Below are 18,852 nucleotides of genomic sequence, written 5' to 3'. Positions count from 1 at the left end.
AAAGAGCCAAAGATTATTCTTCCTTTTCTTTGATTTTATCATAAACCAAACAATAGAGATTTGAGCCAAGATTGGAGGAGGAAGAAATATTAACAACCTCCACTAACTTTTTGTGGAGCATGAGTTGAGTCGTTGACATCAATAAAGCTATGTTTGTTCCAAAAATTTGGGAGAAAATGTGAGCACATAAGAAAAGTATAATAAAAGAAAATAAAATAAATCTAAAATTAATAGATTGTTTTTATGTTCTAATTTAAATTTACTTAACTTATTTAACTCTTCTATATAAAAATTAAATAATTTAAAAATAGAAGTTTTTCACTAATTTTAATTATATTCAATTTTTTTCATGGATTTTTCATAATAAAACCAAATATGGAAAAATCCATTTTTCTTAATATTCTTTTATTTCTTTAATACTTTCTAGAAATCAAACATATCCTAAATCTTTTATCAAATTGGCCTTCTCTCTCCTATCTTTGTATTAATTATATTCTAATTCCAAAATCATGAATCTGGTGTTGTTTTGATAATAGTATGATTACTTATTTAGAATGTCATAATTTGTCATGTGATTGTAATTTAGTAATATAAAAATTTTAGATTTCTAGTCTACTTTCTTAAACTTTGTTGCCTAGTTTAATCATTTCCTATCGGGTTAATTTTATTGAGATTCCCTAAGGTTTGGTGTAAATACACTCAATCATCATTAGTTTCAACTTTTGTTAGTTAGCACCCTAAAAATTTATTTCATTTATAAAATTTAATTTCTTAAAGGATTTTAGGTAACGATATTTTAGATAGGAGTGTTTAAAAATTCTCTAAAAACTAAATTTTATTGGTGACTTAATGTATTTAAATTAAACTTTAATGAAATTAACCCATTTTTTCCTAATAATTTAAGACTATTTTATATATTTAAGCAATCACCCATATTTAACAGTGATTTCATTTTTTATTATTAGCATCAGAATACAAGGGTGGGTGCATGTATTGCATATTCCCATATACCAAAAGAGCACAAAAAAAAATGATGATAAAAGCGATAAATGTATTTTCATTGATTATGGTGATGTAACTAAATGTTATAAATTGTATGATTCAGAAACAGGAAAGTTGATTGTGAGTAGAGATGTTCAATTTCTAGAGAATGAGAGTTGGACATGGACCACATAGTGAGGAAAAAAGAGTTGTCCTTAAAAGAAGACTTTGTGGAAGACAATAAGAACAGAGGAATTCTACAATAGATGTTTCTACTTCAAATACACCTTCTTCTATTAGAAGTTCTCTTATGCAAACAATAAAAGGATAAGAGTTTGAATCACAAGGTTGCCCAAAACATTCTCATATTATGCCCACACACCTAAAGGATTACGAAGTCATGAAAGATATTGAAATCACTAATGAAGGTTTAGTTAACTTTTGTCTATTTGCAAATTGTGATCCTATTTCATATGAAGAAGTAGCAAGTGATAAAAAGTGGATTCAAGTAATAAATGAAGAAATTCAATCAATAGTAAAGAACAATACATGAGAGGTAATTATTCTTCCACTTGGAAAAAAGCCTATAAACAGTAAATGAGTTTATAAGACAAAATATAAACCTAATGGTAATGCTAATTGATTTAATGCAAGATTGGTTGCAAAAGGCTCACAACAAGAAAAAAAAGATATGGTGACATTTATAATGAGTCACTATAAACATAGGGTGTCGCTACAACATAGCGTCACCTTATCCACTGACACCATAGAGGGTACCAATTGGTGACGTATTTGGAAACGACACCAAAACAGATAAATGGTGACACATTCAGAAGCAACACCATATATTTAAATATATAAGGTGTCATATTAAATGCATCACCTTTTAGTTATGGTGTCACGTTAAATGCATCACCTTTGAGTTATGGTGTCACATCATTGTAAATGATTATGGAAGATATGGTTGTTTTTTTATTAATTAGCATGTTGATTTTTGTAATGCTTATTAACAAATAAGATCAACTTGTGTATATTTTGTCCATAAATATAATAATCATATCACATTTAACTTATATTTTCGTAATGCTTATGGATTAACCTCTAATACATTACATCATCCAGTGATATTTGTATATCAAGTGTTTACAAAATGATAGTACATCAAACCCACCGAAACTAAAAAAGAAAAGTGAATACATATTAAAATATGATTTAGAAATGTTAAGTATTCCAACATTCATGTATACCTGCATTTCATATGCATAAAACCAACTAATCATAAAATGACACAAGAGTTGCATCCAAAAATCCAAAATTCTCAATACCAAATAAAGTAACATTGATGTCCTATAATGTATGGCATAAGAGTCACATCTAACCCAAAATGTTGTTGTTTCTTTCTCCTTTCTTTTTATTCTTCATAATGTCTTCCCAATAGTGTATACCTGCATTTCATAGTTTAATGAGATTTAGAGTTTTTTTGAAAATAAAAATTAATTGATGTTATAAAAAATAAACAAATCTAAGTACTGATGTTTTCTTTTTTCTTTTTCCCATTTTGATATAAAAATAGTTTGTAAAGAATAAGTAATGTTATACATTACCAATGGAAAATTCATATAACAACTAAGGGACTCACCATGCATGATTATGATTTATCAATATATGATTAGTTATAACACAAAAGAAGTTAATTCTCCTCTAATTTCATCAAATTCTACCTAAAAATATGTTTTTTTTTTTAATCATAAAACTGAAATCAAATGAGAATAACATTAATATCATAATAATTGGAAGTATGAAACTAAGTACAATTCATTAAATGAGTAAAACCTCTAATACAATAATTGTAGAATCAACAATTATCTCTTTAATGAATCTCATAACAAAGCAGTCACATTTGAACTTAAATAAAAACAATTCAAGAAAATAAAAAATAAAGCAAAACTAGAAAATCAAAAAATAAATCTAAAATTTTAGAAAATAGTAATCTTCCTGCACTTTTTAAATTTATTTTTTTATAATTCATTGTGCTTTTAAAAATCATTTTTAACATTTAATTCTTTTTATATTTTTTTTTTATTTCTTGGAAGGATTTTTTTTAATTTCAATATTTTTTTAATGTTCATTTTGTGAAATAACAATGTCCATTAAATTTCATCTCAATTATATAAAATAAAATTTTAGTAACAGAATATAAAAATGTTTTCAACTATTAATATGAGAGGACATAATATTATAACAACCTTGAAGATTGTGTATATAAGACAAAAAACCTAATTCATTATTAAAAAATGTTAAGAGAAAAATTAGCATGAGAAAGAATTAAAGAACCTTTCATAAAAATTATTAATTTTTCAGTCATAACTCCAATTAATATTTATTTTTTCTAATTAAAATAATTAATAAAAAATCCGGATATGAAAAATATGTTCAAATAAAAATAATAAAAGATTAAAAACATCAAAGGAAAAGATATTCAATATTTTAAATTTTACTTTTGATATTCTTTAGATCAATAAATTATAAAATATCTTTTTCAGAAAAAAGAAAAATGAAGAAAATGAAGAGTTTTATGGAAGGGATTGGAAAATTTTTTGTAATAAAAGGATTTTATAGAAATTTTAACCTTGAAAGGAAAATTTCATCATCAATCTCAAATTACTCCAAAATTTGGTCAATGCATATAAAAATAATAAGAAAAGAAGACAAAAATAAAACTAATTTTTAGAATCCTTTTGAGGGAGATGACAATATTGAGAATGATTTTCTCAAAAATTATTTTCCAAATATTACCAACCAATATCTTCATCACAACATATTATAATATTCTTAGAAAATAAACAAATTAAAGGAAATTTCATAGAAAATCAAAAGAAAATTATAAAATATCTTTTTTTTTTAAAAAAAGTTTTATGGAAGGAAAATTTATGTAATAAAAGGATTTTATAGAAATTTTTTAACCTTGAAAGAGAAATTTCATCATCAATCTCAAATTACTCTAAATTTTGGTGAACACATATAAAAACAATAAGAAAAGAAGGTAAAAATAAAAAACAAAAAACATATTTTAAAAATTAAAAAAAAATGAATAGGACAAGATGAGATATTAGCCATAATACCATGTAAAAGAATTTAAAAAAAAATAATAATCAAAATATGAGATTTGATCATTTTTATAATCATAAAAATTTTCATTCCTATTTAAATTTTAAAAAACAATTCATTTACATTAATAAATAAAAAATAAAATTAATTTCTCATTGTTAATTCCAACATTCTAAACCAACTCCAACATGATATGGAAACTATTTCATTTTTCCTTTTGTGGGAAATGACAATATTGAGAATAATTTTCTAAAAAATTATTTTTCAAATATCACCGATACATATCCTCATCACAATATACTATAATATTCCTAGAAAACAAACAAAAAATCTCATCAAAAGAAATTTTTTGTAAGATTAAAAGAAAATTTCATACTGTAAAATATTTATCTCTCATTTTGAGTATAAAAGATATTAAAAAATCATTCATTTATCTTATTTTCATTCGTTTTGGGGTTTATGGATTTAACAATGAAACAAAAGATATGGTGAAATGTTAAACCTAATTTTTACTTTCCTGCAACTCAATAAAAAAAAACACTATTTACACAATCTACATTATAAATATACCAAATCAATGAATGTAAATCAGTTGTGCTAATAAAAATTTTGGCATTAATAAAAAAAAAAAAAAAATGATAGATCTAAGATATTTTGGGTTACCTGAGAGTCCACAAAGTAGAGAAGAGCAGTTGTGTGTGAACTATGGGTGTGAGAAGAGAGGTAGAAGAAAGTTATGGTTATGGGTTATGGAATGAGATTTTTTTGGATTGTGGGAATGTGGAAACAATGAGTTTTTTTTTATATACTATCATTATTCTCAAAGTGGGCCCATTTAGTTATAATATTTTAAAATTTTTATTTTATATAGTGTCACTTTTTTAAAATTGACATTAAACTTAAAATTAATATCATCTATCCTAATTAAATTTTTTTATATAATATGTCACCTTTATGAATTTTAAGTCATATGGTGTCATTATTTTAAAAGTGACACCATAAATTATTTTTGTTGTAGTGTCTACTCCTAGAAACATCGACCGCCTCCCAAAACTGCCTCTAAATTTACAACCTCTTGTCGATTTAGTCAAGTTTCCACTACCCAACATCGACAACCTCCCTGAAAACGCAGAGGCTACCACTGATCTTCCCTACGAAAAGATTCCGTACCTTAAGAAGGCATTCAACGGCCTCCAGGAGCCCGTGACCCGCTTTCTCGAAACGTCACATCCCGACTGGGTTATTCACGACTTCACCCCTCACTGGTTGCCGCCTATCGCTGCTAAGCATGGGGTTTCACATGCCTTCTTCTGTACATCTAGTGCAACGACCCTATGTTTCTGTGGACCAACGTCCATCATGATGGAAGGTGGTGATCCACGTACGGAGCTCCATCAGTTAGCGACTGCTCCTCCCTGGGTCACTTTCCCAACCAAACTCGCGTCGCCTCTTTTCTTGTTGAGGAGAATATTAGGCATTCATCAAGCCGACGTTTCTGGAGTTTCCGACAAATTCCGCATGGGGTCGGCCATTTTGGGTTGTGACGTGTTGGCTATACGGAGCTGTACAGAACTGGAACCTGAATGGTTGGACCTGCTCGGTAAGCTTCACCAGATACCACTATTTCCAATAGGGCTACTGCCCCCCTCGGCGCCGGTTAACGGAGACGATGACTCTTGGCCGCAGATCAGGGAGTGGCTAGACAAACAAGAGAAAGAGTGCGTGGTTTATGTAGCACTGGGAACGGAGGTGACACCAACTGAAGATGAACTCACCGAGTTGGCTTTTGGGTTAGAGCTAAGTGGGTTGCCCTTCTTTTGGGCACTGAGGAAGCGGCATGACTCGGTTGATTTACCTGATGGATTCGAGGAACGAACCAAAGGTCGTGGAATGGTTTGGAGGACCTGGGCACCTCAACTCAGGATATTGGATCACGAGTCGGTTGGGGGTTTTGTGACTCACTGTGGTTGGAGCTCAGTCATAGAGGGACTGCATTTTGGACAAGCCCTTACCATGCTGCCCCTTTGGGGGGACCAGGGGTTGAATGCTAGGACTTTCGAAGAGATGAAAGTGGGGGTAGAGATACCAAGAGATCAAGAAGAAGGATGGCTTTCCAGGAAGTCAGTGGCGGAGACATTGAGCTTGGTGATGGTGGAAGAGGCGGGAAAAATTTATAGAAACAAAGCAAAGGAGATGAGGAAGTTACTAGGAGACAAGCATCGACATCACCGTTATGTAACTGATTTTGCAGAATATCTACGAAAACACAGGCCTTGTGTCCAATTACGATTGATTTGAGGTTTTTAAGAATGAGAAACATCTCTTCTTTTCTCAAATCACAAAAATTTCAACAAATTTGAAGTCTTCCGAACGATTCAAAGTCTAAGTTATAGCTATCCATTGAGCTATATATTCTAACCATTATTTCACATCCAAATGGTTGAATGTGTGTGATAAAATCTATACAATTAAATGAGATAGGTGTCCAAATAAAATATTATAAAAAGATAAAAATAAATATAATTACAAACAAATAAGACCTTATGATGTTACATCACATCATTTAATTTATAATGTTTATATGATATATATATATTAAAAAAAATACTATTTGATATTTTAATCTAACCCACAACATGTACTGAAGAATAAAGAAGAAACAGAGTTGTTATCCTAATTAATTATTGTAAAATCCCTACTCACCAATTATTGGAAGAGTTCAACGTCACTTATTGGGCCAAGTATGCCCATGTTCCAGCATGCAAATACAAAGACTATTCATTTCCATCGTTAATTGCATCATGGGCTTTCTCCTTGGCCCTTATCGGTATCCCTACTCAAGCAGGATCATCTCCATAGACATTGCTATTATCACGATTCACTTTACTTTAGGGCCAAAAATACCTTACAAAAGTGGGTTTTTCCGCTCCTGATGGGAACTACTAATAAGTCCCTCTAGATTCCTCACTATTTTAAACTCCAATTATCAAACAAGTAGTAACATTTGGAGCAAATAAGAAAGAACACGCAAGGTGTCAACTATGGTATTTGTAGCACAAGGAGCACCCATTGCCTTCTGCTTTATTTTACAACTCACATCTCTAAATGGTATTCAACTTGATCTCTAGAGTTCAAGTTATTGTTTCTATTCAATCACCGACTTCTTGGTTAGCTACAATCATTCGGATGGCAAGAAAATAATGAGAAAAAGAAGGAAAAAAATTGAATCATAATTTTTTCTTTTAGGGTTGAGTATATATATATATATATATATATGTATGTATGTATGTATGTATGTATGTGTAAAAGTAATTTATAATTGCTTAATTGATTGCTAGAAGACTAGGACGGGAAAAATGGAAAAGAGAAATGAAAAACCTAAAAATGCCTCTAAATGTTCTTGAGAAGCCAATTTCGCCAATCAAATTCCATACTTCATTATTTTCAACACAGAGCATAAAGAGCCAAAGACTGTTCTTCCTTTTCCTGGACTTCATCAGAAACAAACGATAGAGATTTCAGAGCAAGATTGGAGAAGGAAGAAGCAAATTAATGACCTCCACTGACCTTTTATGGGGGATAGGTTGAGTCGTTGACATCAGTAAACCTTTTGTGAGTGCTGCCTGTTTCAGTCAAAAAAGTTGCTTCCTAGAACCTTCTTCTAGTTTTTATACCAACTCAAGAGCTTTGAGAAAAGTGTGCCCATAAAATATTCCTTTTCGTTTTTGCCTTCTTTCTTTCTTGAACTTCCGTGTTCTTGTGAACACGGATGATTCGTTTTCTCGAGCAAACGGTACATATACTCGAAGTTCGTGCTCACGAGCACACGGAGGAGGTACTCGAATTCTATATCCATTAGACTGCCTTCTGTCTCCTATCCTTGAATTTTTTTATATTCTTATTCCAAAATCATGAATCTGGTGTTACTTTGATAAAATTATGATCATTTATGTAGATTGCTATATATAATTGGTCGTATGATTGTAATTCACTAGGATAATTCTTTTCAAATGTTTTTTTTGCTTAAGACTTGAAAGTTCTCTTTATCTTCTCCTAGGACTTCTTGTATTTTCTTTTTCTTTGTATAGATGTGGTATTTATTGGATCCTAAATTATCAATTTTCATGTCTTAAATTAGAAGATGTCCTGAGTAAGATGTAACAAATTTATATATGGAACCTAGTTATGATCCTCCGAATACTACATTGAGTGATAATTGTTAAGATGGTCGATAACGGACACAAATGCAAGTTGGAGTACTCAGGGGTTAGCCTAGAGACCTAAGTTTTCTTAAAGGCATAGGGGAAAGGAGTCCTACACAACCAAGGACCAGGAAGTTTTGAATGGTAAGCAAAGAAAATACAAAAATAATAAGCTTGAGATCAAGTATTTCCTTAATTATGATTGATATGAATAATATTTTTTTATTATTAATTATGAGGTATTAGGATTTTAGTTATATCAACCTCATATAAAGGGAGGGAGGAGTGGGGGGTGAGAATAAAGTGATGGTTAATTTTTGGAAATTTAAACTATATGAATGCAAATAAGAATTATTCAAAATAATATAACAAATATATTGGAAAAATAATTGCTTATAAAGTAAAGAGACTAGGGAAAGGAAATTGTAAACACTAGGTTTAATAGTGGTTCGATGCAATTCAATTTACGTCCACTTTTCTTAAACTCCTATTCAAGTGAGTTCTACTAATTTAAGGCTTTTGACACAAGTCTTCAAGCATTACAATTGGATTGTAGTTTCAATCAATTATTTTGGACTTATAACTTAAAGCACCCTTTTGAATTATGGTTCCAAGCACTTTCTTGGACTTAGGGTTCCAAACACCCTCTACAACAAGACTTTTCAAGTCAAAGTCTTCCCTTTGAATTATGGTTCCAAAGCATCCTCACAAGAAATAAAAATGAAGAATGATAATCTTACAAAATCCTAGTATAACTTCAAACTCAAATAATACAATAAAAAACTAGGATTGAGGTACACTAAAAGATATGTAAATTTTAAATCAAAGTGCACTCAAAATACTTCCTCTAAGGCTCAAAGATATTCAAGAAATATTTTAAAAGATGAAGCATACAAAATAATGAAGTTTGGAGTCTTTTTATAGGAATTGGAAGCTCAAACTAGCCATTAGGCATGGTCGGGGGTCGATTGGTTGAGTAACTAATTCGATCAATTCATTAGCTGTTAACATTTCATGCTTTAGCAAGCGACTGTTGGAGATCAAAACATCAACTAGTCAAGACTGAACCGACTACACCCCAACTATTGGAAGGAAGAGAAGATTAAAACCATCCTCGACTAATCAAATCCAATTGACTCAAACAATTCATGATCCCCTTAACCAATTACGTTGTAAATTAGTGTTTAAATAACCCAATTTGGGGCTTGGAACATTTAACAACCTATGCTTAGCTTTTTAAAACCTTTTAAGATAAGTTTAGAAAAAAATTTAGCTCAAAAGTTTAATTGAAAACAAGAAATCATTTAATTTTATAAGAACTTAAAACAATTTAGCACACTGAATTAATGATTTTTTATGCAAGAATAAAAATAAAATGTATGATCCTAGTGTATCAACTTTACAAAGAGATCTTAAGAAAGGTTTCAAAAGCACTTCTATTTTAGGTCATCTTTTTTTTTTTTCCTTTTACTTGATTTGTCTTCGTAATTTACTACTTTGGAAATCTTTAACACTAGTCCTAAAATTTATTTTGTTATCATCAAAATCAAAATTAACCAAAACTTGACTTTACATATTACTTGTAATATACCAAAGACTATGTATTGGAAGAAAATTTTCTATCCTTGGAAACCTTTCACTCTCAGCATTTTTCTATAATCTCTATCCTACTTTATCCAATGGCACCAAGGTTGGGAGAGATAAAGATGTTATGACAGTCTTCAAATTCAAATAGTACTACATGAAGCTGATATGTACATTCCTTGCTTGTTGAAGAAGCTAAAATTCTTCAAAGGAAAATATTGGCGATTTCATTCCACCATTTTATAGGTACAAAGATGCATTTTTTACATTTTCTGTAGTTTTCTTTTGGAGGCTGAGAGAGAGTCCCTTGAGGAGGAACATACTCCCCTTCTATAGCCATTTTTCCTTGTGAAGGGGTATGAAGGAGTGGTTTTTACAATTTTGCAATAGGTTAGCAGATTTTATTGAAATTTGAGCACATAAGAACAAAGGTAGTTGGACTTGCCCTTCTATGCACAAGTCAATCAATCAAGTCATCCTATTGGTGCAAGAGGTCATCTTATTTTGTGGTCCTGGTTTTGGGATGAGGTGATTTTATACATTTCAGATACCTCATTTGAGAGGTGGTGTATTAATTAAAGATATGTTGATTTTTTGTACCTCCACTTGTTGATAATGACATGGTGTGGGGGAAGTTTTAAGTTTTTTGGTCAACAATGACATGGCCAATAAGGATGTTGCTAATTAAGCATGGTTATTCCAAGGATTAAGAATACATATACTTTTAAACGTGGCCTTATGGTTGGACGGACACTTCATGAAATCAAAACTGAGTGACTATGAATTACCAATGGAAAGATTGCACGCATGTGTCCACCCTTTGTAATATGTCCGTCTTACATTAATTGTTATTAGGCTGCATGCTTATAGTTTAAGGGGGCCCCATGAACGTGCCCACAGCACAACTTGTACTAGTAGCCTACTAAAGTCATGTCCATATGAAAGTCTATATTGGCGACCAAAAATAGTCTGTGTTTACACACTTACATGGGTACAAGTATGACTTGTTATATCTCAACAAGATTTTTAAGTTCTGCGAAAAAAGTGGTCGGGGCTATAACTTAGAACTTATAACTGCACAATTATATTTGAACTCAGGTATATCACTTATCAATGTTCCCCGTGGTCGTGTGCACTACCCATATTCTATAGGCACACTTTGGTTTACCTCTTAGCCCTGGGTGTTGGTGTGGTTAAAGATCTACCTTCTTGTAATGAAGTTATTGCATCAATGAAGCAAACATATTAATTGAAGTTTTAACGTTATTGGAGCATTAAGTCTTTATCATCGGATAATCATAATGATCACAGATGGACCAATGGAACTAGGTCAAGCACTTAATAGAACTTGAGAAGAGAATACCTTATATTATATCATGATGCATTCTTTCGTAGATGCAAATATCTTTTCAATGAAAGATGTCCACACATAGAAATGTGGGACAGAGACAAGACTTTTGAATTTTTTTACTATTGTTGTTTTCCTGGTGGATCAGTTCCATTATACTAATGTTTTGTTCAACATCTAATGTTTATTTAACTTTATTTTATTATCTTTTTTTAAAAAAAAATTCTCACTTATCAATTATCATGAAACCATTTTATTAATTCAATATTTTTTTTATAAATATAAAGATAAACTAACTATTTTTTAAAAAGGACTATTCATAAAAAAAAGTGTAATTTAGTATGGACATATAAAAATTTATATTCGCTAATGTATGATGATATTATGACAAGTACATATATATATATATATGTTTAAACTTGTATATTCTAAACTATAAAAAAATAAAAATTAGACAAAATTGTATAAAAAAAAAACAAAATCTTTTATAAGAAAATTATATCAGGAAAAATGGAAATTTGCAAAAAGTATACATATATATATATATATATATATATATATATATATATATATATTTGATAGGTAAATTTTTGTCTATATTTTAAACATAGCGTGAAATTGATTTCAACTAAGATTTTAGTTCATACATTAAAACCAATGTAGACACCGATGGTTTTGGGTTTGTTGAACATTGGCACTAAAACCAATAATGCTACCCACCTATCCATCCACGAAACGTAACCACCTACCCACCTATCTATTCTCACTGTTTATTTATTTTTTCTTAAAAACACTAACAGGGACTTCTGCGGTCACCTTAGCAAGATTGCTTGACCAGCTTTACTTCAAATCTCCCTACTTGATACGGAAGCTGATTAGAGTGGATTCCTAGCACCTCTACCATGGACGATCCAGAAAAACTTCACATAGTCATGTTCCCATGGCTAGCTTTCGGTCACATACTCCCATACTTAGAGCTGTCCAAGCTCATAGCTCAAAAGGGTCACCGCATCTCCTTCATATCCACCCCCAGAAACATCGACCGCCTCCCAAAACTACCTCCAATTTTACAACCTCTTATCAACTTAATCAAGCTTCCACTGCCCAAAGTCGACAACCTCCCTGAAAACGCTGAAGCTACCACTGATCTTCCCTACGAAAAGATTCCCTACCTCAAGAAGGCATTCGACGGCCTCCAAGAACCCGTGACCCGCTTCCTCATAAATTCACATCCCGACTGGGTAGTTCACGACTTCGCCCCTCACTGGTTGCCGCCTGTCCTGGATGAGCATGGGGTTTCACGGTCCTTCTTCTCCATTTTCGGTGCATCGACCTTATGTTTCCTCGGATCCGCGTCCATCATGATGGGTGACGGTGATCCACGTAAGGAGCTCCATCAGTTCGCGGTTCCTCCTCCGTGGGTCCCTTTTCCCTCCAACTTGGGTTTGCCTCCGTTCCAGATGAAGACAGTCTTAGGCTATGACCAACCCAACCTTTCTGGAGTTTCAGACTCATATCGAATGGGTTCGGTCATTTCAGCTTGTGACGTGGTCGCTGTACGAAGCTGTGCAGAGCTTGAATCTGAATGGCTGGACCTTCTCAGAGAGCTTTACCACAAACCAGTACTTCCAATAGGGCTACTGCCTCCTTTGGCGCCTGTTAGCGGAGAGGACGACTCGTGGATTCCAATCCTTGAGTGGCTAGATAAACAAGAGAAAGCGTCTGTGGTTTACGTGGCACTCGGAAGCGAGGCGACGCCAAGGGAAGATGAACTCACTGAATTGGCTCTTGGGTTAGAGCTATCAGGGTTGCCCTTCTTTTGGGCATTGAGGAAGCGGCACGACTCAGTTGAGTTACCAGATGGTTTCGAGGATCGAACCAAAGATCGTGGAGTGGTTTGGAGGACGTGGGCGCCTCAACTCCGGATATTGGGTCACGAATCAGTTGGAGGCTTTGTGACTCACTGTGGTTTGAGTTCAGTTGTTGAGGGACTGTATTTTGGACGTGCCCTTGTCATGTTTCCGCTGTGGGGAGACCAGGGGATCATTGCTAAGGCTTTCCAAGAAATGAAAGTGGGGATTGAGATCCCAAGAGATGAAGAGGAGGGTTGGTTTTCTAGCAAGTCGGTGGCCCAGACATTGAGCTTGGTGATGGTGGAAGAGAAAGGAAGGATTTACAGGGAGAAAGCTAAGGAGTTGAGCAAGCTTTTTGGAGATAAGGATCTACAGCAACGTTATATAAATGATTTTGTTGAATATCTCCAAAACCACAGGCGTAATCGGAAAGATTGAGTTGCTATATTAGATGCTGCATCTGTCTTCAATGAAGGTGTCTTTGGCACTGGATCGGCGAATAATAGAACAAGCTTTCTTCAATTTTAAATCACAAAAGTCCAAACCAAAATCTTGGGAAAGATTTTTCCATTTACCTTTTATGTATTCATGGGTTTGTTTGAATTTTCCAAAAGAAAATGTCTATGTTCACGATAGAAAATATCTCCTGATCTTGTGTGGTGGCCGAAGTGCCGAGAGTCACATCCAACCCTCCAATATCTTCAAAGATCTCGAATATAAATAAATGGTTCATGTACACTTCACAATTATGATCAATAGTTCAAACGGATCCTATTAAGTTATAATAGTATCTTATTTTTAAAATTAAAAATAAATTCCCATAATGGGAATTATTGGACAAAATTAAATTTAATAAAGCATAAATATAATGTAATATAATAATTTAGTCACTCGTATATCATTCACTATTTGATTAAATTTAAATATATTTTTAAAATCTAAAATTTAAAGAGAGAACTCATCCTTTACTCAATCTATTTTAGATCTCTTATGATATAATTACTAACTTGGAACATAACATCTATTTCAATCAAGGTTATGAAAATTCACAAGAAGCGAATGCTTAAGTTTCATGAACTTGTTGATCTTCTAGTAGTTCAATAAAAAATGAAGGGATATCATGGAAATATATTATTTGGTATCTTCTTATCATGCAAATTTAATATTTTCAATAAATTAAAGTACTATCTCATTGAAAGGTTCTATGCATGTGTCGTTTTTAATACATTTCTTTATACAAAAACTCCATGAATTTGTTCCTCTCTTGGGACGATAAACATTTCTCCGAAAATGAAGTGATCATAATCAAATTCATGTCTAAATTGAAATTGAGATATTGAAATAAGTTCTTTCCTATTGATTTAGATATATTCATATCCCACAATTAGGCAACACAATAAGTAAACTTGCATTGATAACGCTTCCAAAACACTGAACGCGTTGTCCATGGTTCATGACATACTAACTCTCTTATCTTCGAAGTATGAAGTTGTTGCTCTTTTCTTGTATGGTAAGGTTTGTCCCTTAATAAGTGTGATTAAGTTGGTACGGCTTTTAGACACTTGCTGGAGTATTATGTTCCATTTTCCTAGTTTTCACCACACCTAGGACTTCTACTTGATTAATTTGTTCATTACGTCATCATTGAGAGGGATATTGACATGGATTGGTTTATCATCGATGTTATGGGCACTCGTACTTTCGATTCTTGGTGTCAGACAACCATTCCTAAATTAACGGCCAAAATGGCCTTATACCCAAACATAATATCAAAGTTGGCCTTTAGGCTGAAGTAATGTTCAAAGTAGCCTTTCTTTCCACGTAAGCACAGCCAACAATTGTTTTATATATATATTTTTTAACTTTCTCCTTTTTTCATCCCCGGTTGGCTTTTTCTACTGTCATTTTTTTTTAACTTTCCCCATTAGCTTCATCCCATATCCAAAGGTCGTCTTCAAGCCCTAGCCCCACCATTTTTTTTTTTAACTTTCTCCTTCCTTCATCCCGCAATTGGCTTTTTCTGCTGTAATTTTTTTTAACTTCCCCCCTTTGCTTCATCCTGTATCCAGAGGTCATCTTCAAGCCCTAGCCCCATCAGTGGGCCATAGACGTTTTTGGAGCTGCAATTGAGGTTGGTTTTGATTTATGTGTGAGAAATATTTTTGGGTTACAGGTGTTGTGTTTCGTTGCATGAGAAGAATTTTTGAGAATTTTTTTTGGGTTACAATTTTTTTGAGAAATATGCAGAATGTTGTTGCCTTTGACAGGAGTTTGGTGTTTTTATTTTTATTTTTTATTATCATTATTATTTTATTATTATGATTCCAGGATATGTGAAAACTAACATGTGCTATAAAAAAAAATTCCTCTTTTGATTCCTCAAAGTGGCAACCCGATCTCTGTTAGAATCCCTCTACTGCTCTCAAAATCTGCGTGTGTCCCCTCCGGAAAAAACTCTCTTTCGTTTGAAAAGTGTGTTATGTTGTTCACTGCAAGACAAAAAAAATAGCTACTTCTTTATTTAAAAGCAATCAGGAAAGATTGGGTGAAGCCTAACCTTTGGATCATGATGTGAAAAATTGGGGGAAAAAAAGCTATTTTTAAAAAAATTTAAAAGCAAGTTGATAAATTGAATTATGCTAGATGTAAAATTTCCTTCCAGCAGGGAGCTTGATGTAAAATAATTGGACAAAGTAAGCCAATAACAAAAATCAAGAAAATATCAAATAATTAGACAAAGTAAGCCAATGACAACATGAAGCCAAAGAGAAATAGCTAATGAAACAATATCACACTAAAAACCTTGACGTAAAATAATCCAACCAAATCAGACTCAATAATGTGATTCAAAATGGTTTACAAAGAAAATAAATGTTGCTTTATCATCAGAAGAGGGTAACAAAATAAATAAAAAATAAACAACTATTGATCTCAAGGCATAAATGTATTTCCAATTCACAGTTTATTTAGTCGACAGAAACTTGGCAAGAGGGCAATTAAGCCTGAACCACCGGACTCCTTTTATGGGGAGAATTAGCATCCAATATTGTTCGATTTAAATATTTATTTGATTTATTATTGTATTTTATGACTCATTGACCATAAAGTATTATTTTTTACTTGAATAAATATTATTTTTATGTAATAACCTTTTGTTATTATTTATGTGAAGACAATTATGACTGATTCCACAGTAGAAGTGCTATGTTATTGGAATGGAACAATTTTGAGGACAGAAACGGATTTGAGATATATTGAAAATAATGTAGAGATTGAGCCTATAGATGTGCCCATTCATACGACCTTTGTGGAGTTGTTGAAGATGATATATGATATCATTGGTGTTGACAGAGACTATCAGTTAGTCTTAAAATGTCGACATCCAATTGAAATAAACAAATTTCAACCATTAGTGGTGAGAAATGATCGAACAGTTGCACGTACGCTACTGGTGCCATCAAAGTATGGAATGTCTTCAGTTCAATTATTCATAGAGCAAACTCCCAACCACTATCATTTGAGTAATGAAATAGGTCATTTGATAAGATTATCAACAGGTGATACTGATGTTAATGACGAAAATGAAAGAGATGAGGAAGATGATAGAGATGATGCAATCGACACAGATGAGATTCATTTACCTAATGATAATGAAAATTGTTGTCAAAGAGAAAATATTGATTTGGTGATGGTCCAACAAGTTGTGGAATGTGAAAGCACAAGATTTGTGAACCTTGAAGTTGGTGATAGGTCTAATAATCCTGAGGTTGAAAACACATCACTAGTTGCCTCCCCACATGGCACCCAATTTAATATCTCTAATGACAACCTCGATGAAACATTTGCACTCGTTTCATACCATATGCCACCTACACCACAATTTTTAAATATGGACGAGACAATTAATTGTGTTGTAAGTGATTGGACTCCATGGAAAAAGCCAACTTTAGGAAATGTTGATGGGGAGTTATCAATTGGCCAAATATTTCCCTCAAAATTAGATTTGCAACATGCTGTGAAGATGTTTTCCATAAAGACGCACCAAGAGTTTACTATTTATATATTAAATGCAAGTGTGTTAGTTCTTCAATGTAAAAAAGCACCAAAGTGCCAATGGCAACTAAGGGCAATGACAGTGAAATATACGGGTATGTTTAGAATCACAAAGTACAAAGGTCCTCATACATGTGTCAATCCATGTATTAATCAAGACCATTCACAGTTGGATTCTAGTTTTGTATCTGAGTATATTGAAACATTGGTAAAGGCAGAAATGACCATTACAGTTGTTGTAATTCAAGCTGTTGTTGCGGAACAATTTGGTTATCAAATTTCTTATCAAAAAGCAATGAAGGCAAAAAGGAAAGCAATGACTCGATTATTTGGTGATTGGTACAAGTCTTATGCAGAGTTGCCTCGTTTCTTCCTTGCCTTGGAGCAGTCAAATCTTGAATGCATTATGTATTCTAAAATGGTTCCTAGAAACAACCCAATTAGCAATTCTAACCATGTTAAGAGATTTTGGTGAGACTGCACAGTGTAGTTGGGAGAGTGCTACACTAGCACATCTTTATTGAGAGTTATGTCGAGCTAGCTTAGATAGTGCAGAATCTATTGCAGGACCATTACATTTGTTGCAGGTATAACTACAAGTCTTATTAATTATGTAATTTTGTCATAATTATGTGCATTGAAACATAATTTTATTTCATTTTTAGCTATGGTCATGGGAGCGATTACATGTGGGTCGTCCTAGTAGATCACTTCCCATGCACCAATGCTTGTAGATGACAGATTCCCACCAGATGCACTAGGGAGTAGGTGGAGAGTTCCCTTATCTCATACAGACACTCCTCATCATGTGTTGGTCATATATAGAGATGAGTTTGATAGACAGCAATCTGATCAAGTTTAGGCTAAATATTAGTATTCTTTAACAAGATTATTAATATTAATAATGTAATTTAAACTTTATTAAATACATACTAAGATTTGAATATATCAGGTATTATGGCAACCTTACACAAATGATATACTAGCGTTGCTTCCAGACATTTATTTAGCTAATCAGGATATTTGGCGAACGATGTCACCACTTTTTTTTTTTATATTGTTGAGTGGCATCGTCCTGAGCGTGTGTTGCAACAATTTGGACTCATACAAGGTTTTCCTTCGACACCCCCTATAGATTCTGACCTTCACTCCATAGATCGACGAGGTCGACCTCCGTTTGATTGGAGGTTATATCACGAGCACTACGTGGCATTATGGGAGGCTAGGGGGACCACATTATCACTGCGGAGCCTATAGAGCCTCATATGGACTACCATGCTCCGTACATGACATGGTATCATCGTATTACACGATATTTTATTACACCTATGGATGATTTTGGATCTATGCGGTACCAGACTACTGCCTTATCTGCCCACTTATTGGTTTGTATCACTTTAATATTATGTACATATTGTGTATAATATTTATTCCAACAAATAATTATATATCATTTTATGTGACAGATTGAGACTATGACATCTATCATATCTTGAGGAAGTCATGCATTGAAGGACTCTGATAGTGATGTTTGTCGCACTGGTATTGTTGATATTATTCGTATGGCCATTGATGTTATGTGCATTATTCGGGAGGATTATCGTCTCCCACATGTAGATCATGGAGGAGGTAGGTCACCAGCTCAGTCGACAGTTACTCGACCACCAGTTGTTCGAGGTCGATCGACATCTCGAGGGAGAGGTAGATATAGTAGTTGTCGCCC

General features: G+C 32.9%; 2 protein-coding genes across 2 annotated transcripts; both read left to right on the top strand.

The window, feature by feature from the left end:
- Positions 1 to 4,794: 4,794 nt before the first annotated feature.
- Positions 4,795 to 6,518, top strand: LOC100243019 (putative UDP-rhamnose:rhamnosyltransferase 1). The gene is made up of 2 exons (XM_059738268.1): positions 4,795 to 4,798; positions 5,108 to 6,518. Exons 1-2 carry the CDS (start codon positions 4,795 to 4,797, stop codon positions 6,385 to 6,387), a joined length of 1,284 nt encoding a protein of 427 aa, XP_059594251.1. The 3' UTR covers positions 6,388 to 6,518.
- A 5,291-nt stretch (positions 6,519 to 11,809) lies between these two features.
- On the top strand, positions 11,810 to 13,716 carry LOC100246402 (putative UDP-rhamnose:rhamnosyltransferase 1). The gene has a single exon (XM_059738584.1). It carries the CDS (start codon positions 12,126 to 12,128, stop codon positions 13,512 to 13,514), a length of 1,389 nt encoding a protein of 462 aa, XP_059594567.1. The 5' UTR covers positions 11,810 to 12,125; the 3' UTR covers positions 13,515 to 13,716.
- Positions 13,717 to 18,852: the final 5,136 nt, after the last annotated feature.

The sequence above is a fragment of the Vitis vinifera genome, chromosome 7 (genome assembly GCF_030704535.1).
Source record: "Vitis vinifera cultivar Pinot Noir 40024 chromosome 7, ASM3070453v1".
NCBI lineage: Eukaryota > Viridiplantae > Streptophyta > Magnoliopsida > Vitales > Vitaceae > Vitis > Vitis vinifera.
Note: the sequence above shows the minus strand (reverse complement) of the source record. Positions and strands in the feature narration are given on the sequence as shown.

What these genes read in the sequence shown, in the direction of transcription:
- LOC100246402 (XM_059738584.1), top strand. Translation starts at nt 12,126, where the DNA reads ATGGACGATCCAGAAAAACTTCACATAGTCATGTTCCCATGGCTAGCT.